At 36.9% G+C, this 27,202-nt stretch overlaps 1 protein-coding gene across 1 annotated transcript; it reads left to right on the top strand.

Moving 5' to 3' along the window:
- Positions 1 to 460: 460 nt before the first annotated feature.
- Positions 461 to 21,353, top strand: LOC127840430 (SCO-spondin-like). The gene is made up of 13 exons (XM_052368847.1): positions 461 to 473; positions 760 to 930; positions 1,634 to 1,704; positions 4,567 to 4,686; positions 5,170 to 5,329; positions 7,962 to 8,196; positions 10,922 to 11,063; positions 14,925 to 15,069; positions 15,621 to 15,805; positions 16,493 to 16,660; positions 17,122 to 17,365; positions 19,263 to 19,408; positions 21,228 to 21,353. The coding sequence occupies exons 1-13, from the start codon at positions 461 to 463 to the stop codon at positions 21,351 to 21,353; spliced, it is 1,926 nt and encodes a 641-aa protein (XP_052224807.1).
- The last annotated feature ends 5,849 nt before the right edge of the window (positions 21,354 to 27,202 follow it).

Genomic DNA, 27,202 nt, shown 5'->3' with positions numbered 1-27,202 from the left:
ATTGATGCTTTAACAAAACTGACAAAACAATGACTTCAACGGTACGCCATAGTGTATTTAAGACGCATATGAATACAGTTTATGTAAATTACCGTGTAAACATTTAAACCGGGAAAACACAGGATTCCGACACGCTTACCTTAATGACATCGTTAATCCAATGTTTATAACGACTAAGTTGATAACTTTGATTCGATGTTTATAACAAAAGCGTTGAAACGATATGCACTTCCACTTCTATTCTTCCATGCCTCTATCGAAACTTATTTTAAACCACACTATCTTATTGTATTCCTATCGAACTTTATATTCATGATAAACCCACACTCTGAAAAACGTTCTGCATTCGTTCGTTTTGAACAAATAGTTTACTGTTAAAAAAAAACACGTCCGACTGTCATTAAATTCCAGAGAGTTTAAATAAAACTATTGTATTTCGTCACAGAAATGACGTCACACGATGTATATACTACGTAATATATTGCGTAATATGGGGGGTTTCCTTTTTCCGGTGCGCGTTATGTGACGTCATTAAATGGATCGCAGAAAGTAGTCCGGCTAGTATGGTAATACGAAATTGGAAACAGCGAGTAGCGTAATACGGGATTTTTATTTCAACGATTGATACAACCTGTATTTTGTTAAAAGCATTAAACAGGTATATAATAAAAAAATATGTAATGGTTGTATAACATGTGGAAACAGGGTATAGCATGTGATAAAGTACATTATCAGCACACCCCGCCTCTATTCTTCCAGCGTTCACTGTAAGCGTGATAGGCGACTGGGTGCTACTGGAGAGCGCTTCCGGTCTTCGCGTCAAGGCGGACCACGCTTCCACCGTCTACGTCACGTTAGACAAGTCGAAGACGGCCGAGCATCAGGTGCGAGGGTTGTGCGGAAATAACAACGGAGTACCAGGCATTCCCGGTGAGAGGAACTTCCGACCCTATGTGGTCCTGTTTTCAAACTGTCAACAAATTATATCTTAAAATCCCCGATGAAAGGAACTTCCGGCCCTGCGTGATTCATTATGGAACTTACTAACATATTAATTTTAAGAATCTTCCGGCTCTATAATGATCCTTTATGGAACGTGTTAAGAAGGTTGTATGTATTTGTATTCTATTTGTGTAGTCTGGCGTAAATGTCTGAGTTTAATACCTCAAAAGATAAAATGTTGAAAACGCCATTTGTGAACATTATTTCTCGTATCATGGGGCCTGTACTGTCAATTCCTTGTATAGTGCTCCAACCATTTGTCTTTGTTTTTTTTCACCAATCGGGCGATCATACACTTGTGTATTTCAGTATCGCTTTGGAAAAGCTGGGTTTAATTAGTGTACATTAAGTGTCGTATTATATCAGCATGTGCAGTTCGCACAAGCAAATCAGTTGTTACGCCACTTTCCGCTCTTATGAAATGTTCGTTTAAAAAAAGTACACGTATCTTCCTAATGTGTAAACAAAAATCCAGGCGGAAAGTGTCGTCCCTGATTAGCCTGAACTGTGTACAGGCTAATCTGGGCCGAAACATAACGGCACATGCATTAAACCCGGTTTTCCCAAAACGCGGTCCATTGATATACCCGTCTCTTCCGGCCATTAGATGTCACACGATTTCTGTTTACAGACGAGTTTTCCGGTACTACGAACCCTACAACGTTCGGTAACGCCTTCAAAGTGGTCAATACCGGCGGCGTGGTGAGTCCGTTTAAATACATGTATATTTCTTTTATACTTTGAAATAATTGTTATTCGTTGAACATTAATCGTCGTCGATTTTGAGCATATGCCCGATCTACAAATATAACACAAACACATAGGAAAAATACCGACGCGAATTCCTCTTTTTTACCCAATCAGAAATCAACGAATGAACGTGTTCACGAAAAAGTCATGTTTTGAAGAAGAAAAAAAACGCACACCGCCTTTCATGCCGACGAATTTAAGCGTTTCTTAAGTATTACGTTGGAATCCAAATACTGTAATTTATGAGAGGTACTTTAAAGGGGCTTTTTCACAGATTTTGGCATGTATTTAAGTTTGTCATTAAATACTTTGTATTGTTAAATGTAAAACTTGGATCCAAAAAGCTCTAGTAAAAAAAAAAAGAATAAAATTAAAGAAACAAAAAAGTAACCCCTCAACTGGGCTCGAACCACTGAAATCTGGAGTAAAAGTCTATCGCTGTAACCACTCGGCCATCCGTTGTCATACTATGATTGTTGTATCTTATACTTTATATAATCAATCCTCGTAGTGTCACATGATTTAACGACAACAACACAATTCTCCAAATTATTAAATCGTTTCGCGTTGCAACGCTTTATAATTTTCAGGTTTTTAAATAGTCAAAAGATGCATATAATGGATATTTTACAGCATGGTAAATGTTCAGTACTATTATTTCCGCACAAATATCATAACCACAAAAAAATGCGAATTTGATTTATTTTTATTATTTATTATGTCAATTAACCAAAATGTGAAAAAGATCCCTTTAAGAAACATCCATTAACTTTAGTTTTCTATGTATGCGTTTTTCGCACGATTTTCACTGTTGACCATCACTTATTCCCACATTTCTCTCTAGTGTTCCCCTGCATATAATACCCCAATTCAACAAATTGACTGATGCACAGTAACGTTCGACAAGACGGTTTTTTTGACGTTAAGAAATGTTTTGCGCGAAGTTGATACTGTATTGAAGCGTTGACGTTTTTGACAAATGTACATAAATTAAGCCGCGTTCTTGGAAAACAGGGCTTAATGCATGTGCGTTACGTGTCGCCCAATATTAACTTGTCAAGTCTGTACTGTGATAACAGTGACAACAGTTTCCGCTTTTATGGAAATTTTCGTTTAAAAAAAGTCTCGTGTAAACGATAATTCCGGTCTAGGCGGAAAGTGTCGTCCCTGATAAGCCTGTGTGGAATGCACAGGGTAATCTAGGACGAAAGCACATGTATTAAGCCCAGTTTCCAGAACGAGGCGCAAATGTACATGTATATAAATTGAAGAATAACATGAATGGAGAAGACCTGAAAGCGAAATGTTAAGAGGTTTAGGTAAAACAAATACAAGCATAATCAATTAGGTGAACATAGCGTTACGTACACCATTTGTTAAATTTATATAAGTGGCAATATTATCTAATAATATCACGTTATCACATAACATCAAGCAGTTAAATTGTGTTGCACTAGCAAAATAGTGTAGTACGTAAAAAGAAAATACAATGTTTTCCATATATCATTATCAAATGTTCAACGTTTGTTAATAAATATATGGTTAACTGTGCTGTGAACATCAGGTATATATAAGATAAACCGTTTTACACCTACAATACCGAATACCGTCGTTATGTATAAGGTTTCCGCCTAACAACCTAAAGGCCCCGATTTTGATCCCCATTTGGCGAGCGTTCTTTTAGTCTTTCCTTTGACAACGAGTATTGGGTCTATTAAGGAACCGGACTTGAGAAAGCCTCCATATGCAAAACGCTGTAATCGAGCTCAAATAACTAGGTTAAAACCCAAAACCAGCGACAAGATCGGAGAAAATGTCTGTGATATTTTGTTTTCTATACACTAACGAGATATGTATATATAGACCTCTTGAACAATAGCGACACCATAACAAAATCCATTGATGAACAAACGAGTACATTTGACGTAAAATATAGATCCTTTCGACATTTGTTTTTCAAAAAAAGTATAGCAATATGTAGATAAGTTGAAAATGCGTGTGATCGAGCGCGATTGTAAACTGCAGAATAATAAATCGGTTAAATCTTAAATTAATTGTACAAGTATCGGAGATTAACGATATATCATATAAAATGTCTATGTGTTTCCACACGTAATATATACGAATACAAGTGTGTTAATTATTATTATAAGCATTGCATTTGTCACATTTATTTTACACACATAACAAAAATGTATACAGATGTAAACAGACATGTCCGATTGTTTTATTTCTTTCCATATTTCATTTATGCAAACAATGCGTGCTTTTTGGTAGGATTAAAGGAAAATGCGTAAAGTAATTTACTATCCTTTTTTGTACATTGTCCATAAATATCAACATCTTTGTAGCCGCCCTGTTCCAGAAAACAACTGAATTTCTATTCTGTTATGTTCAGACATTGTGCAAATATTTTGCATATTTTGTATTATCATCATCATCATCATCATTGTCGTCGTCGTCTTCGTCGTTGTCGACGTCGTCGGAATTGATAAGGAAGTTATTATAACATTTAACTATATAATTCATTTTCTTTTTTTCCTTGTATGTTCGTATGCATGTTTCAAAATAAATATGTGTTTTGTTACTGAAGACCACATTGTAAAAAAGAAATTATTTCTTAATATGAATTCTTCATGAAATAAAGTTATTATTATTTTCATTATTATTATTATTATTATTATTATTATTATTATTATTATTATTATTATTATGTGTATTAGTATTATTATACAAAACTACATTTTACTTATGACGTGTGTCTTGTGACGTAATTTCTCTGACGAAACATTTACGCCTGACCTTATTTCACAGTGCCCAGACAGTACGGCGGTCCAGAAGTACTGCCCGGAAGCGACGAGCAGGGAACGCCGGGAGGCGGAAGAGGCGTGTTCGTACATCCGCTCATCGGTGTTCAGCGGCTGTCACAGCCTCGTGAGTAATCTACACGGGTTTAAATAGAAAGTATCGCGAGTTTTACTATAAATTGATTTAATGGTTGCGAAGATGGCGGGTTTAACTTGAAAGTATCGCGAGTTTTACTTTAAACTGACTTAATTATTACAAAGATGTCGGATTTAACCAGGAGGTATTGCGAATTTACTATTAATTGACTTTATTGTTACGAAGATGTCGATTTAAACTAGAAGGTATTGCGGGTTTTACTATAAATTCACTTTATTGTTACGAAGATAGCGGGTTTAACCATTTAATTGTTACGAAGATATCGAGTTTAACTAGAAAGTATCGCGAGTTTTACTATAAATTAACTAAATTGTACAGAGATGATACATGCAATCTTATCCCATATTTGAACCCGAATCAACGAAAAAGCTCACCATCTGATAAACTTGTCTGACTTCTATGCTTACATTGTGTCATCTGTATCATAACATCGCCGTTCTTCCGGTTCCGCAGATCGACGTGAACATCTGGTACCGAATGTGCATGAACTACCACTGCGCGGCGGACACCCCGGAAGACAAGACCGCCGTCCGCTGCTTCTACACGGAGGCGTACGCCCGGGAGTGTTCCGGTCAGGGAGTGGTCGTCCATTGGAGAACCGTGGCCGCCTGTCGTGAGTACATGTGCACCGGATCTTCTTAATCATTCAGCTTTTACCCAGTCTTCGAAATTAGCTTTGAAAAGTTACATGCCAGTCGGGCCAGTTACTTAAGAATTTTTACATGCCCAACATTTTTTTTACATGCCCAAACTTTTTAAACCAAAATATAACAAATCACAACATTTTAACACTTACATGCTACACATAGTAAAGCAGAACATTTGTTTCAATAGTAGTGAATACAACTACATCTAATCAGTCACTAGAATTAAGACGGTCGATCGTTACACCAGTGCTCTTGAAAAGAACGTTCTCTGATGTCCTCGTACCATTTCTTGGCTTCCTTTTTCTCTAAATCATTGTCAATTTTCTATTTTGGAAGTGCTTCATCGGGCTTAGCCCCATCAACATACCTAAGATACTGCCTCTAGGTCGACAATGACATTTGTTTACATTGACAAAAACGGAAGCGTATTACTTGATTGAAATGATCGATTCAAAAAGCATCTTCTCGGTTAATGTCTAGAGAAACCGTCGATAAGAACCGAATGTGACCGAACTGCATCGGTCAAAAACAATAACGATGACGTGTGCAAGCAGGTGCGTGTTGTTAAACCAATCGAATTTCATTGTTTTACAACTTACGGCAAGGTGTTTGTTCGCAAAATTGAAAAATAGATCTGCAAATATCAAGAACCGCCGCTTACGATTTTTTTTATAAACTGTCAATTGGCTTCAATAATTTACATGCCCGGCGGGCCACAAACGTGAATTTTTGTATGTGCCCGGCAGTAATTTTACTCGCCACGGGCGATCGGGCGTGTGCTAATTTCGAAGACTGTTTACCCATTTATACCTAGTGGACTCTCCCATCCATCTAAATTGGATCAATTTATTTCCATAATAAGGTATGTCTAGTATATTTATTTCTATATTTAGAATATTTCTTACAGAAATTCCTTAAAGCAAACAGCGCAGACCCTGATGAGACGCCGCATGATGCGGCGTCTCATTTGGGACTACGCTGTTTTCCATGGTCTTTTTTCGAGACGCTAGGCATAAATGGACATAATTAATACCAATCGAAGGTACCGTAGTTAAATAGCAAAAGTTCACTTTTCTTTTCCAACATGTAACAGACAAAAGTATTTACCATTTTTTTCCAAGAATGATTTTGTACAAAATAATTTAATATTTTAAAAAAAGAGACATTGTAAAGAGGCGTACAGCCAGAAAAAACTCCTTGTTGGAGTTTTAATTTACTGCTGTATTAAACAATTGCGCCATTTTTTTTCTTAAATTTCTATAAGCTGTTATAATATTAAAAAATATCGCACGTCTTAATTTGACAGTGGCATTTCTTCAAAAGTTGATTAACTAAACAACATTTTACAGTCAATTTTTGTTTCAAAGCCTTTAAACATCAATCTGGGTAAAGGGGGTTAAATGAATGTGTGTAAAGTGTCGTTCCGGATTAGCCTATCGTCGCTGTCGTTCTCAAACCTCGTAGCTACAAAATGCCAGCTTTTCAGGAGAGAGAAAAAACCGTCTCATTTTTTATAACGATGTTTTAGAAATTGAAATTCTGTGAAAATACCAAACAAATGAAGCTGCACAATACGGTATAAGCCGTAGACGCGTAAGTCATACAGATAATTCATACTGACAGTCAGACATGTTAGCTACGATTTTTTGTCACCACAGTTTTGTCTTTTTTATATGGTACGACAATTCGCCCTGATAGGGAACCTCGTAGTTGCAAATAAATAAATATATAAAAACGTTTTTGTCAAATTTGTCCAAACGAAACGACGTACCTATAGGTGAAATGGCGTCGCTACGACTTTTCGCCGGGAAAAAGCCAACAATCATTCTACAACATTTCGTCACGTGGCTTTTTCAAGGGCTCTGTTTGGCGAAGAGCTACGAGATATAGCACAAAACACGCGCCAGACTTCATATATTCGGAAAAGACGAAAAATATTTTGAAAATTTTGGAGCTACGAGGTTTGAGAACGACAGCGGCGCTATTCAGTCTGTCAAATCAGGAAGGACACTTTTCGCCTACTCTGGATTTAAGAAGCGACTTTCTTTAACAGAAATATTTTTTAATGCGAAAAGTGTCGTCCCTGATAAGCCGTTTTACGCAAATTTATTAAGCTTCATGTTCACAGAAAGAGGCTTATTTGCATTGAATGGAGCGATTATTGTATCTGTTGTCATTGTATTTGAGTGAAAAATAACATTTAAATATTTTTTTTAAGTGAATGTTTTTGGAAAAAGTTGAATATTTTTCTTGGTCAGAGATGAGCCGAAGCTAACTTGGGATGACACTTTACTTTATTTTCTACGTCAGACAGGTTAAGAAAAAACACGCCTGTATAATAATAATAATGTGCCTCGCTCCGGGAACACCAAAATAAATACATGTGCGATAAGTGTTTGCCCAGGTTAGCCTGTGCAGTCCGCACAGTCAAATAGGCATGACACCGCTTTTATGGTATTTTTCGTTTAACGCACATCTCATATTAGCGCCAATCCAGTTATTGCGAAAAGCGTCGCCCCTGTAAAGCTTGTGCGGATTCAATGAGAGATTTATGCGCACAAATTCAGCGTGCAATGTTCGAGCTCTCTCTTTTTCCAGCCAAGGAATGCCCGCCGGGCCTCGTGTACTCGGACTGCGCCTCCCCCTGCCCGGCCACGTGCCAGAGTCTCCATCAGCCCGTCACGTGTCCCGCAGACTGTGTGACCGGATGTCAGTGCCCGCCCGGGCGCGTGCTCCAGGACGGACGCTGCGTTGAACCGGCCGCCTGCCAGTGCGAGTACAACCATATCCGGTTTAACAACACTGCCGTCATACAGATCGGGTGTAATAAGTGGTACGTTTTTAGGGGGGGGGGGGGGGTCTGGCTCTTGTCTGTTGTCATGACGATGTGATTGAGCCTTGTTCTGTGAAAATTGGGCCAAATGCATGTGCGTAAAGTATCGTTCCATATTGTGTAGACTGAACAGGCTAATCAGGGACGACACTTTCCGCCTAGGCTACTTGTTAGCTAAGTTGACACTTCCTTAAAACAAGAAATATCATTAAATCGAGACGTGCCGTCCTTGATAAGTCTGTAAGACAGGAAGGTATGAAGGTCTGCCTGCTGACAGACGAGTCTGTCCATTTTGTAGAGGTAATACAATTGAAAATGAATGTCATGTATTATTAGAATGTAGCATGTATAATGATATCAGATATAATCTTGTTGAAAAAGCTGTTGATTCTACTCCAAATTTTATGAACATGTCGAATAGCGATAAACTGAAGTCCATTTTTATCAATGAAGGATTAACAAATATCGTAGCCAAAACCTGCTTTTAAATTTTACAAAGAATACAGTTTTACATATGTAAATTAATAGTAGTGTTGCATGTTTTATGTAAATAGCAGCGATAGTAAATTTATTATATTTGATATATAATGTACTTGTGTATAGGAAGAAATTATAGTCATAAGTTGATATTGTATTGAGCGTCTATGTGTATAGAATCTATTATATAGGATTAAAGGTGATATATTTTGTGTAACGCTCAACTATAGTTCTTTAGGTTTTAATGAAATTAGTTGTTTATTATACAAATGTCTCCTAGTATTTTATCATCTGAAATAATTGTTTTATTAAAATACAGACGGCCACTGTTAACCAGTCCACTAATGACCTGATCCTATCTGGTAGTTACTCTTACTTCATTTTTCACTTTGCACATTAGTGCCCTGTTTTACAATCACCAGTGTTTTATCAACTTCAATATTTTATTACAGGTGTTTAACAAAACGTTAACAGGGGCAATCTGGTTTTTATAATGTATGTCAATGAAACATGTGCCTGTAAAAAAGGCAATAGTTTTAATCATAATATCGCACATTTAAAATGTCTATTACAAATCTATAAGATTGGCCATGCATGTTTGTAAGTTGTGTTATTTTATGTATTTTTATTGTACATGTCATGGATTAGACAATAAACTTTGAAACTCCTGTGTGGATTGCATCGGCAAATCTGGGACAACACTTAACGCACATGCATTTAGCCCAGTTTCCTCAGAACACGGCTCGATTAAACTAGCCTGTAAGAAAATTCGACACTATGTATTATTATTACCATTATATATGCTTATTACGCTTAAATTATATATTAAAATACGTTCATTTTTATGCATTTTAATTATTAATTATTAAATACTTGTTCTTCTTACAGTTGTGGTAATTATATTTATACCTGCTACTTTATGTGCTTATGACACTACACGTACTTAGTAAAATACATTTACTTAATGAACAGCATATAATGCATTAATTACATATACTTAATAAACTACATATATGTATTACTCTACATGGATTCATTACACTTCAATAATGTTTTTATGGTCTTAACAGACTAAATGTACTTATTTACCTACATATATTTATAAATAATTACGTGTGCTTATTACATAACATAAACTTATTAAACTTCACAAACATACTAAACTACGTATACTTATTAACCATTTATGCCATATGGACTCTCCCATCCTTCAAAATTGGATCAATTTATTTCCAAAATTAGGGATGTCTAGTATATTTATTTCTATATTTAGAATATTTCTTACAAAATTCCTTTAAGCAAACAGCGCAGACCCTGCGGCGTCTCATCTGGGTCTACGCTGTTTGCCAAAGCCTTTTTTTTAAAGATTAAACTACATGTACTTATGACCCACAATATACTAAATAAACGGCATAGACATATTACATAACATAGAATTATCAAACTACATATAATTGTTAAACTAGATCTGTTTATTAATCTACATATACTTATGACACAAAATATACTATAAAACGACATAGACATATTACATAACATGCATATATCAAACAACATATAATTGTTGCGATGCTCGTTGTTTCACTACATATGTTTATTTATCTACATATCCTTATGATACAAAATATAGTCAACAAACGACGTAGACATATTACATAACATGGACTTATTAAACTGCATATAATTGTTACACTAGATCTATTTATTAAACTACATATACTTATGACACAAAATGTACTAAACAAACGCCATAGACATTTTGCAAAACATGTACTTATTAAACTACATATTATTATTACACTACATCTATTTATTAAACTACATATACTTATGACACAAAATATAGTCAACAAACGACATAGATATATTACATAACATGTACTTATTAAACAACATATAATTTTTTTTGCACATCCATTTAGCCCGGTGTTCCTTTAGCGATGCTCGTTGTTTTATTAAAATATATATGAACAGCGTTTTGTGATAAGGGGGTTTAATGCATGTGCGTAAAGTGTTGTCCCAGACTAGCCTGTGCAGTCCGCACAGGCTAATCAGGGACGACACTTTTCGCCTACACTGGATTTTTTTCTAAGAAGAGACTTTTTCTAAACGAAAAATATCATATAAGCGGGAAGTATCGTCCCTGATTAGCCTGTTCGGCCTGCACAGGCTAATCTGGTACGACACTGTACGCATATGCATTAACCCCCTTTTCACAGAGCGACAATAGTATGTTTATATCATTCAGCAAGTGTTACATGGGCAAATGGCAATGCACGGATGACAAGTGCAGTTCCTCGTGCGACTACTACGGAATGTCGCACGTGAAAACATTCGACGGTCTAGAGTACGAATTCGAGGCGGCCCCTTGCACCTATGATCTAGTGCAGGTACGCATGCGCGAAACATCACATGCAAGTAACGCATATACTGTAAACTTATTTACGGAAGGGCATACGTATACTTAATATGAATTGGTTTAAAGGGACCGTCAACCGAATTGACGAAAAAAGAAAAGTACTAAAATACCGTACTTTTTTACAATTATTAGTTTATATTGATTAAAATATCACGACTGGTATATTACATAACTTGAAAAAAGTTCATCTTTTCAGTATATTCGGAAAAATAAAATTTCGCGATGTGAAATCGAAAGTACATCGCGAAAATATGTGATATAACGATATACAAACTTTAAATAACGCAAGTGGTTTGATCATTTTATATTATAAAATATATACTATTCACAACGCATGCACAATTTGCATTTCTGGGTTAACCACGTGACGATGATGATCAATCTACTTGCATTTATAGTTAACTGGTAGTTACCTGGTATCTGTACCCAGTACAATTTATTACCTAATATACTGAAAATATTAGCTTTAATTTTCACCCGGTAAGCGACTTTATATTTATGTTTCTTTCAAATGAATATGCTCTTTCGGCTTTACGATGTTTGTGCTTTCCTAGTTTTTTTATTCCAAGTTCGAAGAGGTTATTGAAGGAAAACCGTCCACGAGCTTGTTGTTTAGTTATACCGCCATTACCAATGGTAATGTGGGCTATATAGGAGTCACTTTGTCGGTCGGTCTGTCGGTCTTTCCCGAAAATTTTATCCGATCTTCACCAAACTTGCTCAGAAGTTGTATCTAGATGATGTCTAGGTCAAGTTGGAATATGGGTCATGTCGGGTCAAAAACTAGGTAACGGGGTCACTTAGTGCGTTTTAAACCGAAAATTTGTCCGGACCATAACTTTGTCATTTATCGTTAGATTTTAAAATGATTTGGTACATGTGTTCACCATCATGGGATGGTGTGTCATGCGAAAGAAGTACGTCGATAGTTCCAAGGTCAAGGTCACACTTGGAGTTGCCCATAAATGAGCTTGCCCGGGCCATAACTTTGTCATTTATTGTGAGACTTTAAAATCATTTGGTACATTTGTTCACCATCGTTGGACGGTGTGTCATGCGAACGAATTACATCGATATCTCTAAGGTCAAGGTCACACTTTGAGTTCAAAGGTCAGAAATGGCCATAAATGAGCGTGTCCGGGCCATAACTATGTTGTTCATTGTGAAATTTTAAAATCATTTGGCACATGTGTTCACCATCATTGAACGGTGTGTCAGGCAAAAGAATTATATCGATATCTCCAAGGTCAAAGTCATACTTTGAGTTCGAAGGTCAAAAATGGCCATAAAGGAGCTTGTTCGGGTCACAACTATGTCGGTCATTGTGAGATTTAAAAATATGTTTTTGTTTTACTTACATAAATGTTAGATATATAAATATAAGTAAAAAATATGAACAAACTTTTTCGTTTTGATATTTTGTATAAGAAATGGACAATTTAGAGGGTTTATAGGAGGGGGCAGCAGCTGAGCGGAGAGGAGTAGCAGGGGGGGAGGGGGTAGCAACTAATGCCGAGTGCCTGTGATGTGAATGTTTTCCATATTTATATACGGTAGTAAGAACTGTATAGCATATGTATCAGGGGGGGGGGGGCGTTTCTTAGTTCATCTTATGCAACATTATGCGACAATTTTAAGTCGAACGCTATTTTTTGTGATACAAATTATCAGGTTTTTTGCCTAATGAAAAACTAAAATAGATTAGACATTGTACTTGAACATTTGAACACTCTTTACCGTGCAAGAATACAATATATGTGTAATGCTAACCGTTTGGATCAAGTAAACTGACGATGCAGTATTTGACGAAGAGTAAGTGTTGATACACGTTAGTACACATCTATGAATACTAAATTTCAGTATTTCTAGTAATTTCCTTAAAATCTTTCATATTTCCTATGAATGTTTCACAATTTTTAACAATATTTTACAGTTTCAAACACTCTTTTACATTTTCTACCAATCTTTTACATAATTGTTTTCAATGAACAAATTAATCGTCAAATGTATTTTCGCTATGATCTAAAAAAGTCGATTGGTATTTTTTCGGAAAGATTGTTTAATGAGACAGGTCAAAAAATGAACCCATAAATCAAAACTGATTATCCCTGCATTGTTTATTGTTTCTTTCTGGAAATACTAACTCAAATTGTGTGCTGTTAAAGGGGCCGTCCAACAGATTTTGGCATGCATTGAAGCATGTCATTAAATGCTTTATATTGATAAATTTAAACATTTCACCTAAAAATCCCCAGTAAACAAACAAGAATACAATTTTAAAAAGGTAAAAAAAAGTAAACCTCAACAGGGCTCGAACCACTGACCCCTGGAGTCCTGGAGTAAAAAGCCTCCCGCCTAGACCACTCGACCATCCATGCTCATGCGTACATCTGATGTATTTTTAGCTCACCTGAGCACAGCGTGCTCATGGTGAGCTTTTGTGATCGCCTTTTGTCCGTCGGCCGTTGTGCGTCGTGCGTTGTCCGTTGTGCGACGTCAACATTTGCTTTGTTCACTCTCTAGGCCACATTTATTGTCCGATCTTCATGAAACTTGGTCAGAAGATTCATCCCAATAATATCTTGGACGAGTTTGAAAATGATGCTCGTTGGTTGAAAAACATGGCCGCCAGGGGACGGGGCATTTTTCCTTATATGGCTATAGTAAAAGCTTGTTAACACTCTAGAGGCCACATTATATTCCGATCTTCATGAAATTTGCTCAGAAGATTTGTCTCAATGATATCTTAGATGATTTAAAAAATGGTAGCATTTGATTGAAAAACATGTCTTCCATGGGGCGGGGCATTTTCCCTTATATGGCTATATATGGCTATAGTAAAATCATGTTAACACTCTAGAAGTCACATTTATTGTCCAATCTTCATGAAACTTGGTCAGAAGATTTATCCCAATAATATTTTGGACGAGTTCGAAAATGATGCCAGTTGGTTGAAAAACATGGCCGCCAGGGGGCGGGGCATTTTTCCTAATATGGCTATAGTGAAACCTTGTAAACACTCTAGAGGCCACATTTATTTTCCGATCTTAATGAAACTTTGTCCCAATAATATCTTGTTATCTCAGGTGAGCGACTTTGGGCCTTTCAGGCCCTCTTGTTTACCTATATACGAAATCTTCGTAGTTTCCCAAAATATAACTACAACAACAGAACTTTCCAAATTATTCAATCGTTTCGCGTCGCACGACGCTTTATAATTTTCAGGTTTTGAAATCGTCCAAAGATGCATATAATGGATATTTAAGAGCATGGTAAATGGTCAGTATTACTATTTCTTCAAAAGATAACATAACAAAAACGAAAATTTGCGAATCTGAAACAACTTTTTTCAATTTTGTCAATTTACCATTTGTCTGTTGCCCTTTTAACACATAATTGTACGGACTGAAGCAGGATGGTCCCGACCTGCACATACCTATTGACGAGGTTAATATAGTCTGTTTTCTCAACAACAAAAAATGTGTTTATGGTGGGCAGGGGCATATAGGTATTTAGGAGAAAACAAAGACCACTTGAGTCGCGTTCTGAGGAAACTGGGCATAATGCATGTGCGTAAACTGTCGTCACAGATTAGCCTGTGCGGTGTGCACAGGCTAATCAGGGACGACACTTTTCGCCTTAAATTGGATTTTTGCTAAGAAGAGATCTCATTTAAACGAAAAATGTCATAAAAGCGGAAAGTGTCGTCCCTGATTAGCCTGTGCGGACTGCACAGGCTAATCTGGGACGACTCTTTACGCACATGCATTATGCCCAGTTTTTTCAGAACACGACCTACTCTGTTGCATTGTTTTTCATAAATCGAATATAGCCTGCCTCTGAGGCGATTAAGGCCGACCCTCGGGCAAACCTTGTCATCCGAGCCCTTCACGAGGATTGTGGGACATACATGGCGGGTCGCAACTGCATCGCAGGCGTCCGAGTGGAGACCCAGGGGGAATCCGTCGTCATACAAGGTAAAGAGGCGTGACGATTAGCACAATATCATTTCCGTATTATACGGAACATTTCCTTTTGCTAATTATCATTTCAGAATCAAAAGTATCAGTTCCGAAATAAAGGTATCTTTTCCGAATTACAGGAGTTTTCCGAATATTAAGTTTCTTTTCCGATTCATGAGTATAATTTTTAAGCTATAGATTTCATTTCCGAATTTTAAGTATCATTTCTCAATCATAAGTATCATTCGGAATTATATTATTTCCAAATTATGCGTTTCATTTCCGAAGCATAAGTGTCATTTTCGAATCATGAGTATCAATTTCGAATAACAAGTATCATTTCATAATTTTAGCATCATTTACGAATTGTAAGGTTTATTTTCAAATTATATTAATATTTCCGCATCTTAAGGGTAATTTCCGGATTCGAGTTTATTTCCGAATCACAAGTTTCATTTCAGAGTTGAACATTATTTCCTAATCTATTATCATCAGTATCATTTCTAAATAATAAGTACCATTTTGTCATTTCCGAATCGTAAGTATCGTTTCCTTCTTTCCGCCAGGTGGCAGTGTCCAGGTGAACGGTCAAGATTACACGGCCTACATTCAGGACAAGCCCTATCTCTCCCACCACCTGTACGTCAAGCAGGTCACCTCTCTCTTCAAGCTCGTGCGGGGGTTCGGCTTCCGGGTACTGTACGGACAGCGGCGGATATACGTCAGCGTGGAGTCTTTCTACGACAACAAGGTGAGGCGCGGGAAAACTGGGCTTTATGCATTTGCGTAAGGATTCGTCCAAGATAAACTTGTGAATTCCGCATATGATAATCAGGGACGACGTTTTCCGACTTGAATGGATTTTCATATTAAACACACTTCCTATAATCGAAAATTTCCATAAAAGCGGAACATAAATGCACATCCATTAAGCCAAGTTTTCCCAAAACAAGGTTCCCTTAATAGAAAGAAGATGTCATTTTCTTGGTGGTTTACCATGGGTGTTTGAAATTAAGAAATAATTGCTATTAATATTTGTTTGATTTCTTATTGAAAGACTAGTTTGCGACAATATGCTAATATACAATTCGTAAAATACAAGTTCAGTTATAAACATAACAGTGCAATCCACAGAGGCTTATCGGGGACGACACATTCCACCTTTACTTGATTTTCACTAAAAAGATACTTCCTTTAATTGAACAAAATCCATTAAAAGCGTCGTCCCTGATTCGCATGTGAGAACTGCACTTGCTGGGACAACTGCATAGAACCCCTTTACCATAATGACAAGAATGCATCTTCCAAATATATAGCGAACGTTATTTCTTTAACATATTTTATTAAAATAATAGTTAATTATTATATTATGTATGATATTTTATTATTTATGAGACAAATAGCATGACAACAAACGTATGATCCTTAATAACCGCAGATTCAAGGCCTGTGCGGCAAGTTCAACTACGTTACGAATGACGACTGGATGGCGCCGAACGGGATCACGGAAAATAAAGCGGGGGCGTTCGTGTCGCACTACATGACCCCGCCCAACTGTGCCCGCCAGACGGAACGACCCGCCTTCCCCGACTGTCCCATACTGAAAGTGAGTGCTTTCCGGCTTCCTAAACTGTCTCATAGTGGAAGATGATAAAGCCTCCGCGCAAAGATAAGACTGGTTCCGAGCATCGCTCTCAACAAATCCCCGCCACCAATTCAATCAACTTCATGATAACAAATGTAAATGTTGTGAAATAAGTTTCATGTAATCATCCAAACACATATTTAATAGTAGTATATTCTCTGATTTTACTCTAAAGAATATTTAACGAGGATTAACTATGAAGTTACGGTTGTTTATTACGTGTTTTAATGTATTGATCACCACCTTCGATATGACCCATTAACTAGAAAACGAATACCACTTTTTCCTGTCCTCATAGATGCAATACGCCAAAGGGATGTCTGAGCTACTATAGAACGTATTGCTGTTAGGAGGTAGGTATTGATTCTGTCATTCGTATTCCCTTTTAACTAGGTGCGTGATAAAAACGAGAAACATTTCAGTTGCAATACGCCAAGGAGATTTGTGAGCCGGTGCGTGACGCAACGTCGCTATGGAAACGCTGCCGTGACCTGCTCGACTTCAACGTCTACTACCAACAGTGCCTGAGTGACGTCTGCTCCGTGAACTCGTTGGACGTCAGCGCTCCCGCGTGCGTCATCCTGTCGGTGGTGGCGCGAGAGTGCGCTCTTCTGGGAGCGGAAATCGACGACTGGAGTGGGCATGCCAGTATACGCGGAAAGTGTGGTACGTAAGATGCCGACTGGTGTTTCTTGGGCTCTATCGTGGTTGATATATAGAGAATACATGGTTAGTGCCGATATGGAGAAAGTTTATCCTGTGAGGCTTAGAAAAAGAAAATATGTCGAGCTTTTTCGGGCCGAACCGGATAAACTTTCTCCATTTCGACAATAATTATGTATAATTTATCCTGCTTCATTTTAAATTATTTCTTTTACATAGTGTTATTTGGTTCGATTTAATGATATTTCGATGAAATATAAAATCAATTGCAGACGACCGAAAATAAGTGTGTTATAGTGTAACCTTTCTGTTTATATAAACAACGGTGTATAGTAAAGGTTATGAGTAAATTAATTGAAAGGCAAAATGTAGTACTTTATTGCCACATGTTTGCTAAAATTTAATACACATTTATTTCTTAAACTATCATTTTGTTTTGACAAAACATTTCGCAGGAACTTCGCATGTACATTTTGTAAAAGGTCAAATTTTAGAACATGTTAATCGGCGCGTAGGAATACGTACTTACTGTTTATTTGTTGTCACGCGAGGAACTGCTGGAGATCAACTAGTTTATTCGACCCTGCTTTATAAGGTCAATGGTTGCAACAGAGGCAGGCTAAATCATAAAAGTAACCATCTGCCACTATGGGTAATGATGATAAATCATATCATCGTTAAAAGGAAGTTACAGTTTATTTATTTTCATCAATAGATACTTATATATTAAGGAAAGCAACACATCTTCGTACCGTTTATTATTTATTTCATCATTTCAAATGGTCAATGAAACGATCTGTACCACGTACTTGTCGTTTTGTGAAATCGTTATTTCTCAATAAGAAATAGTTATGCTGACGTTGTTTTATCAAATAAATTTAATTTAGCGTAAGAACGTAAATTTGCGAAAAAGGGGTTTCCGAAACGTGATGTCCGAAAATATACAGCAATTACGACCAGCAGCTTATAGTTAGCACTGATCAAAGTTTGGTGTAAGGATCAATTGCAATAAATGCAACACTACGATGAGTCTCGTTCTCAGAATACATGGTTTAAACAACTGTGCGTAAACAATGGCCCTATATTAATTTAGCATGTGCAGTCCGCACAGGCTAATAAGAGACGACGTGCTCCGCATACCCAGGATTTTTCTTTAGAATAGACCCCTCTTAAACGAAAAATCCCACACAAGCGGAAAGTATCGCCTCTGATTAGCCTGTGAGGACTGAAACGGCTCATCGGTGTTGACACTTTAAACAGGCTCATCGGGGTTGACACTTTAAACAGGCTCATCGGGGTTGACACTTTACACAGGCTCATCGAGTTGACACTTTACACAGGCTCATCGGGGTTGACACTATACACATGCTCATCGGGGTTGACACTTTACACACAAGCGTTATGCCCAGTGTTCCCTGAGCTCACTTTTAAATGATAGTTTTCTGTAATAAAAATGCACAGGCATATCTGGGATAACACTTAACGCACAAGCATCAAGACAAGTCAGTGTTTTTTCGCCATTTTGGGAATGGGATTGGGTCCCCTTGGATTGGGAAAAATTGTCGGCATTTTGACAGAAATCGGGAAATTAATATTGTTGTTTTGCTTACAAAATGCTTCGTAAATGAGAATACAAGTGTTTTCAGTATTATATTGGCTAAGTTTAAACATATATGGATGGGAATTGAACAACATATTGAGATCTTTTTTGTAAAGCTTCCATTGGGAATTTTTAGCTCCCATTTGTTTGTTTTTGACATTGGATTTCTTGACCCAATTTTGAAGGAAGAAACAAACACGTCATGTTTACCCACAATGAGGCTCATAATATCCTAAGTTTTCTCTTAAATTAAATATTAAGTTCAGACTTGTGAATACGGGCCCATGTTTTCTCTCACAGACGATCTGACCCGCTGTGGCTCTTCCGGCGGTTCCGTCTACAGCGAGTGTAGCTCGTCCTGTCAAGGTCACTGTCGAGACAAGGAGGTGGCAGACACTTCCTGTAAAGAAGAATGCGTCGCCGGATGCACGTGTCCGCCCGGTCAAGTAAGTACACTAAAAACGGGCACTTAATGTAAAGAGTTGTATATCGCCGGATGTAGATCTGTCCACTCTTTCAGGCAATCTCCACGCAGAGTTGTCGTTCCTGCTCTCACACATAATCTCTGCCATCACAAGAAAATCCTACCAGATTTGGTAGGATTTAATTTTAGTGGTTTAAGAATTATATTATGAAAAGAAGTATCATTTTATTTTATATTTTGAAAAATAGTGTATAACTTTAAGTTTAGGTTGATGATTTGAAAAAAATATTACCTGCATTAAAAAAAGGAAACATAACAACGGTAAAATTAATGAACCACATGGCTAGGCTATCATCACGTGGTTGGTTATGAAGGAAGGGATTTGATCCAGCTACGCTTGTTCCCGTCAAATATCTGCGCGGAGGTTGTCCTTCAGGTAAGAAAACTGAACATAGACACTCTCTGTAGGGAGTAATGCGTCTCCGGATGTACCGCCCTCCCCCGGTCACTTGATAAGATACTTAATGTCGACAGCATTGAAATTGTTGTTTACTCGTTCGATTAGCAACACTGTGTTGTTCTGTTAGTTCACACTCGACATAATTACCACTTATTGTTTTTTTTATGAGCATAAATAATCAAATCAAAACGGTTTAATCCAAGGGCAAACAGCTTCGTTCTGTGAAAACGGAGATCATTGCATGTGCGTAAAACGTTCACAGATTAGCCTGTGCAGTCCATAAAATTGTGTTTTTCGTTTAAAATAGTCTCTTATAAGCGAAAATTCAGTTCATGGGGAAAGTTTGATCCCTTGTTAGCCTGTGCAGACTGCACAGGCTACTTTGGGATGAAACTTTATGCACATGCATTGAGCCCGGTTTAACAAGAACGAGGCCCATGTTTTTAAAGCCATTTCCTATAGAAAAATATTCAATTATTTCAAATAATTTTAAAATAGCATCAAACTTGTTTATTCCACTAAAAATTCCACGTGTAAACAATATAAATATGTAAGTGTTCATAAGCTTTAAACGAACTTGTTGTACTTGCTCGGTTTAGAAAAACTATACGTACAATTAATCATTAAAATATCGTTCTTTTTCACCGTTTTCATTCAATGCGTTTTTAGCAATTAGGTCTTTGAGTTCTACGTCAAATACAATTTCTTCGAAGTTTTTATATGTATTGTAGAATAAGTGTTTATCAGTGGACATTGACTTTCGTTTAATTCGTGGAATGAACGATCCAATCATTTAGCACAAACACTTTGGAAAATAACCGATGCAAATTACTCAATACTTTTTTTTCAAAAAATGAAAATTTACAAATTTACGTGTCAACAAAAAGTCCTTTTTAAAGCAGGACATTTCATGTTGACGAATATAACATGATTTTACAGTTTGTAAGGAACATGGTTTGAGTTGAGTATATGACAGAACAGAACAGAATTGTTTAGTTTTGACTTAAGCATGTGAATCTCATTGTCGTAAACATACATATAAATAACAGTAGGTTTAGGCAATTATTGATTTCACAGTCTCGGATCCAGTAAGTAACTGAACTTCGTTCTGGGAAAACTGGGCTTAATGCATTTATGTCAAGTGTCTTCCCAGATAAAGCTGTGCGGTTCGCATATTCTTATCAGGGACGAAACATTCAACCTTAACTGGATTTTCGTTTAAAAGAGACTTACTAAACCCGGAAAATTCCGGAAAGTATCGTCTCTGATCAGCCTGTGCAGATAGGATAGGCTTATCTGGGACGACACTTTACGCACATGCTTAAAGCCCAGTTTTCCAGAGCGAGGCTGAACTGTGCAATCTTGTTTCATGCACACACAGATAATGGACGACAACGGGGATTGCGTGCGACTCGGTCAATGCACGTGCTACGACAAATACGCGCCGGACGGTGACCGTATCCGGAAGGCTGGTGACGTCATAGAAAGGAATTGCCAACGATGGTGAGTTGCGTACCGATGGGTATAAATGTGATAATGGATATGCGTATGTGATGTGTGCAAGATTATTTCATATATACACCAAGTAAATGGGCCTCGCGCTAAGAAAACGGGGCTCAATGCACTTCCATTTCCCATGTCATAGCTTTTGAAGATTATGAATTTGCCAGTATTTTACGAGTGGAATTTTAAAAAAAGGTTAAAATAGATTACCTACTCAATACACACTACAAGCGAGATTACGGTAGCATTCGCATGTCTATGTCAGACCTTAAAAAATCATTTTTTATATAAATTTCACGAGTTTAACTTGAAAAGTTAATATAGATGACCTCACCCCCATGTCCCCTTTTACGCGGGATTACGACAACAGTCGCGCAGTTAACTTGCGAGCTGAGTTAAGTGCCACAGTGAGTGACGTCACCATCAGTGCATTACGTGGTAGGGTAGCTGCCAGATTGTGGCGCAAAGTTACTTCCATTTTGCGCTGTTGTCCGGCAGTTATTGCATCACGCGATGACGTCATATCGAGGATACTGAAATCATAAATGAAGATAAGAGGAACAGTTTGCGAACACAACGCATACCTACCCACCACAAAACAACAATAAACAAACACAAATCTCAAATTCGAAAATTGAAACACTGTTATTTGAAACACGGCAATTTACTGACGTTTCAAAAAGTGAAAATACGAGCACTTGTATTCAGAAAACGGAGCATTACGTACCTGATGATTCAAGAACGCTGACAGACTGCGACACTCTAAGCACTGGTATTTAAACACGGAAATCAAGTTACTGAAGATGCGACGATAAAGATCAAACGGACAACATTGGAACATTAAAACACTAGTGTAAGTAACACGAAGCATTAAGTGACTGAAGATTGAAGAACGCTGAGCAATGTAAACATTAAGAAAGTTGCAGTCGTAACACAGAGCGTTAAGAGAGTGAAGATTTACGAACAGTGAACTAACAACATATGAAAATTAAGACACTAGTATTTAGAATTCTGAGCGTGAAGTGACAGAATGCTCATGAACACAGACCATATTCAGAAAATAAAACATCCAGGCACTGGTTTTCAGAACACGGAGCATTTATTAGAAAGAATATTCAATAACACAGAGCAAACTTTCAAATTGATGACTGGAACATTTTTCACCGAACATTATTTGACTGCAGACACTTGAACACTCATATTACTTCAAATAGTGTGAAATCCAATATTTACTGTTTTTGAAAACAGTTAATAAAGTTACTCACGAAGGATTCGTGAATATGAGCATACTTGAGTGACTGTTAAATCTTGAACATGGATTTAACCCTCAAAAAGAGAATATTGTGTGTTACTGACGAATATTGATCATATGATCATCGTTCTGGGAAAACAGGGTTAAAGGCATGTGTGCTTATTGTCGTTCCAGATTAGCCTATGCAGTCCGCAGAGGCTAATCACGGAGGCAATTACACTTCCCGTCTGAACTGAAATTTTGCTAAGACAAGACTCCGTCTCATATATAATCATATAATCATCCATAAAAATGGTGGTAATCATAATATTTACAATCATTTCTTAAATATGGAGAATAACGGGTCTGGACATGTCTGAAGATTGAGGAATTGTGTTGGAGAATAACGGGTCTGGGCATGTCTGAAGATTGAGGAATTGTGTTGGAGAATAACGGGTCTGGGCATGTCTGAAGATTGAGGAATTGTGTTGCCTATCATGTTTTACTTCATTTAGTTTAAGCCTATTTATTTTAGCTCGATTGCATCGAAAGCCTCCGGCTTATATAAACGCTCTCGAGTCCGATTCCTGGGCATAGAACCAGTACTTGGTGCCTTTAGGGAAGATCTAGAGAATGCTTCCCGAGTGGGAATCGAATCCGTGACCTCCCGATCGCTTGGCGGACACCATATCCATTACGCCACGGCGAACTTACTTCATTTGAGTATATTCGCTAAATTAACTTTTCGATCATTTTGTTACATTCCTATCCTGTTAAGTAATCAACTATGAACATACATGTACTACAATTACCTATAGAAATCATGTGTATTACATATTTGGAAGATCTCTTCATGCCAATACATATTTGTATTCAAGTTGATATAACACGAACGTCAGAAGAAACTAAACAAATACAAGTTTGGCTGTCCTATCAACCCAAGTTTATGAGATGTTAGTTGTAACAAATGAACTCTAATTTTGGCCTTACCACAAATCAAGTGTAACTATGACTGACTATAACTGCTGTTCAATTGGCGCGTATGATGTGTAGAACACAGAGCAATAAGTGCTATAAGTGCGTGAAGGCGGAGAATGAAGATTTTAAATAAATGTGTCCAACATTTTCATGGCCTCTTTCTGGGACAACTAGACTAAATGCATGTACTGTCGTCACAGATAGCCTGTGAGGACTGCACCGGCTGATTTCGTCCCAGATTAGCCTGTGAGGATTGCACAGGCTAATCTGGGACGATACCTTTTGCACATGCATTTATCCCATTTCCAAGAACGAGGCTCAAATGTATCCTTCCTTTCTTTTTTTGACTATTGGTTCAGGCCTATGACGGTAATAACAAATTCAAACCAAGGCCAAAAAAATAGGTCCGTTTCCGGTCTCCTCGGAAAAAAACAGGGTCGGTAGGTAGGGATTTTTTTTGTGTGTGTCTTTCGGTGTAAAAGGACACAGGTCAAAACGTTTAAAACAAGTACAAAAAATTATTTATTTCGGCACCCCAATAAAAAGTTAAGGGTCGGCGCCAATTCGGGAGACACGGTCGGGCGACCGGAAACCGACCAATTTATTTTTGGCTCAAGCTTGCGTATTTGCACACATGCGTTGATATATTTGATTATTGGAGTTTTTGTTAATCATTTTTTTATTATGTTATAAAGTTGTATAATCACTCATGTGAACAAGTTGTAAATGGAGGAATGTCATTATCATGTCATTCAGGCCTCAATTATGTTAGATCATTTTTATTTCGTGGTTAAAAGGTAAAGGACTCGTAAATTAATGTATTTGCGTCGGTCATTTTTGGTAAAAATTAATGTCCCACGAAAGAACAATTATGACTTAACAGCTTCGTGCTTGTCACAGTATTGACGAACATTGTTTACGCCGAATGTTTCTGTATGAAGAAGGCCGAATGTTTCTGTATGAAGAAGGCCGAATGTTTCTGTATGAAGAAGGCCGAATGTTTCTGTATGAAGAAGGCCGAATGTTTCTGTATGAAGAAGGCCAAATGTTTCTGTATGAAGAAGGCCGAATGTTTCTGTATGAAGAAGGCCGAATGTTTCTGCATGTAGAAAGCTGAAATAAACGTCGTATAGAAACTCCACGTGAAGAAAGGGGCATAACTTAAGAATTCTGAACGGAGGGAAATGCAAGCTTTACTGTTATACAATTTAATGTGAACTTTTACATTGTCAAACACGTGTGACATGTGTATACTCTTCATTAAAAATGAGCCTCGTTCTGGGAAAATGTGGTTTAAAGAATGTACGTCATGTATCGTCCACACAGGCTTACTAGGAACGACCCTTTCCGCTTGAAAAGTTTATCGTTGAAAGGAAGTCTCTTTTTAACGAAAATCAAATGTACGCGAAAAGTGTCAATGTGTTTTTCCTGATAAGCCTTTGAGGACTGCACAGGCTAATCTGGGACGACACTTTACGCACCCTAATTAATCCCGGTTTACACAGAGCGCGGCTGTTCTAGGCTGGTAGAAACATATGCCATCATGCCCTGTGATTTCTTCAATGCAGTCAGAGTGTCTTTCTTGGCAATATTCACGTTGAATTTGAATCTGAGTCACATAAACAAAAAAAGTTACAATATAATACCTTTTAATAGTACCACTCTAAGAGGGCATGCGCAAAGTAGAGCTAACTGGGTTTAAGTGAGGCTAGTTGGAACTTACTTCCAAGATGGCGTAGTTTTCGTGATTTACATGAAGGTGTAGCGGGTGAAAAACACAAATACAACACCATCTTGAAAGTAAGTTTCATCTTAACCTCACTTAAACCCAGTAAGGTCCAGTTTAGGGTTAGTGGATGAATAAATCTTCGCTGAATCGCACTACATTTCCCGAATTTTAGAATAATGCGAAATTTGTTGAAAAAAAAAACAAAAAAAACATATACAACTTACTCACTCTGTACAATTATCCGTGTAATTTCAAAACATCCGATCCTTCGCAAATTGGCTCATATATCAACACATCGTAACAAAAAAGACGGAAACCGTGATTTGCGGTCGTGTTGATTGCCGATGCACAATGATGTTGAATAAACAAAAATTAAATGCGGAAAGAAAAGTATTGTTTGTAATCGCATAACGATATTCATGCTTCGTTTCGAATTTTGATTGCTAATTCCGTTGTATAACACCACAGGTGTGTTCATCATATTAAGAATAATTAGCGACAGCCGAATTAGGTACTATATTTTTATATATGTATGTATACATAATGTACTACATTATTATGTTTTATGTCACAAGTGAAATTAAATGCTGCTAAGTATTGTAATTTTGTGCTGTTAATACCTTGAGCATAACAATCGTAAAATAATTAACAAGTCAACGCACTAACATCTATAAACAGAAGCAACTGGTTTGTTATTAAAATCAATCTTTTCTATACATCACATCCCGTATCATTTTCCCTTGTTCAGCCCAGCGGGGGCAATCTTGGTGCCCATGCAGAAATAAATGTGCTCCTAACGAGCGGGATGTTGGCGCGTGTTCCTTACGAACATGGGAGTGCTGTCATGGTCACCTTCCCTTAAGGTTTCGTCAAATTTTTATTGTACAAAAAGGTAAAAATATGTTTCCGATCCGCAAACTCAGTACAATCAGCATTTTCTTTTGAAACGTGTTAAAAGTGTCTAATTTTGGCACGATCTGGAATAGTAACTGGTATATTAAGATATGTTACAGGTATAAACATATTTCTGGTTGTTTTAAAATACGTTTATTACAGCTTAGTACGTGGAAACAAGTACATTTGGTTTAAAGTGTTTGCCTTGAAAAGCTAAATACTCACGTATTTAAACCCATCGATACAAATCATCGCTGAAATCATTGTTTTTTAGAAATTTGTTTATATAAAGTTACTAATCTTTGACATTTCTAATTAATTAATATGATAAATGTTGAATCTTCAATATATTACGTAAACTGTTCATTTAAACTTTATCAACAATCTATTTTAAAATTGCTTAACTTATATAAATCTATATAATTAATTTTATGTTTATTTTTATTGATGTTTTCAGACGTCGATGACATTTCAGACGCAAGATAATTTATTTTTTGTCGTAAACATAAATAAATACCAAAGTAAAATAGTTTTTGTTGTCAATTCAAGTTACGATTCTAAAAATAAAAAAGTAGTTTTTTCGAGCATTGTAAACGGAATCCGAATTACATTGTACACTCGCATAATATTCGTAGAACATGTTGTTGATGTTTTTACAACATGTGTTACTAAGATTACAGCACTGTACATTGTATGATTTAATGTTACCAAACCCGTGGAAAAGATTCCTTTACACACATGGAAAGAAAACTAGTTTCAGCATATTCAACGAATTTCACGTAATAACGTATGATACTCAGCTGTTATGCCATAATTCTTTTAAATATTGCTTAATGCTATAAACAATAACAACTTCATTTATTGGAGTGTAATAGACAGTTGCGTTGCAATAATATTTATCTGCTGCATTTGTTAAGCATACACACATGCATGTAAGCCTACGTTCTGATGCATATGTACGTACCCACGATGAACAGTAAGTAATAATAGTATTATATATGCCAACACTATTTTAAAATAA

This window comes from Dreissena polymorpha, chromosome 8 (assembly GCF_020536995.1).
Source record: "Dreissena polymorpha isolate Duluth1 chromosome 8, UMN_Dpol_1.0, whole genome shotgun sequence".
Lineage (NCBI taxonomy): Eukaryota > Metazoa > Mollusca > Bivalvia > Myida > Dreissenidae > Dreissena > Dreissena polymorpha.
Note: the sequence above shows the minus strand (reverse complement) of the source record. Positions and strands in the feature narration are given on the sequence as shown.

Excerpts from the sequence above, each read along its gene's own strand:
- LOC127840430 (XM_052368847.1), top strand. Across the intron at positions 11,064-14,924 it reads GCACCTATGATCTAGTGCAG|CCTGCCTCTGAGGCGATTAA; the intron begins GTACGCATGCGC and ends AATCGAATATAG. Across the intron at positions 16,661-17,121 it reads CCGACTGTCCCATACTGAAA|TTGCAATACGCCAAGGAGAT; the intron begins GTGAGTGCTTTC and ends GAAACATTTCAG.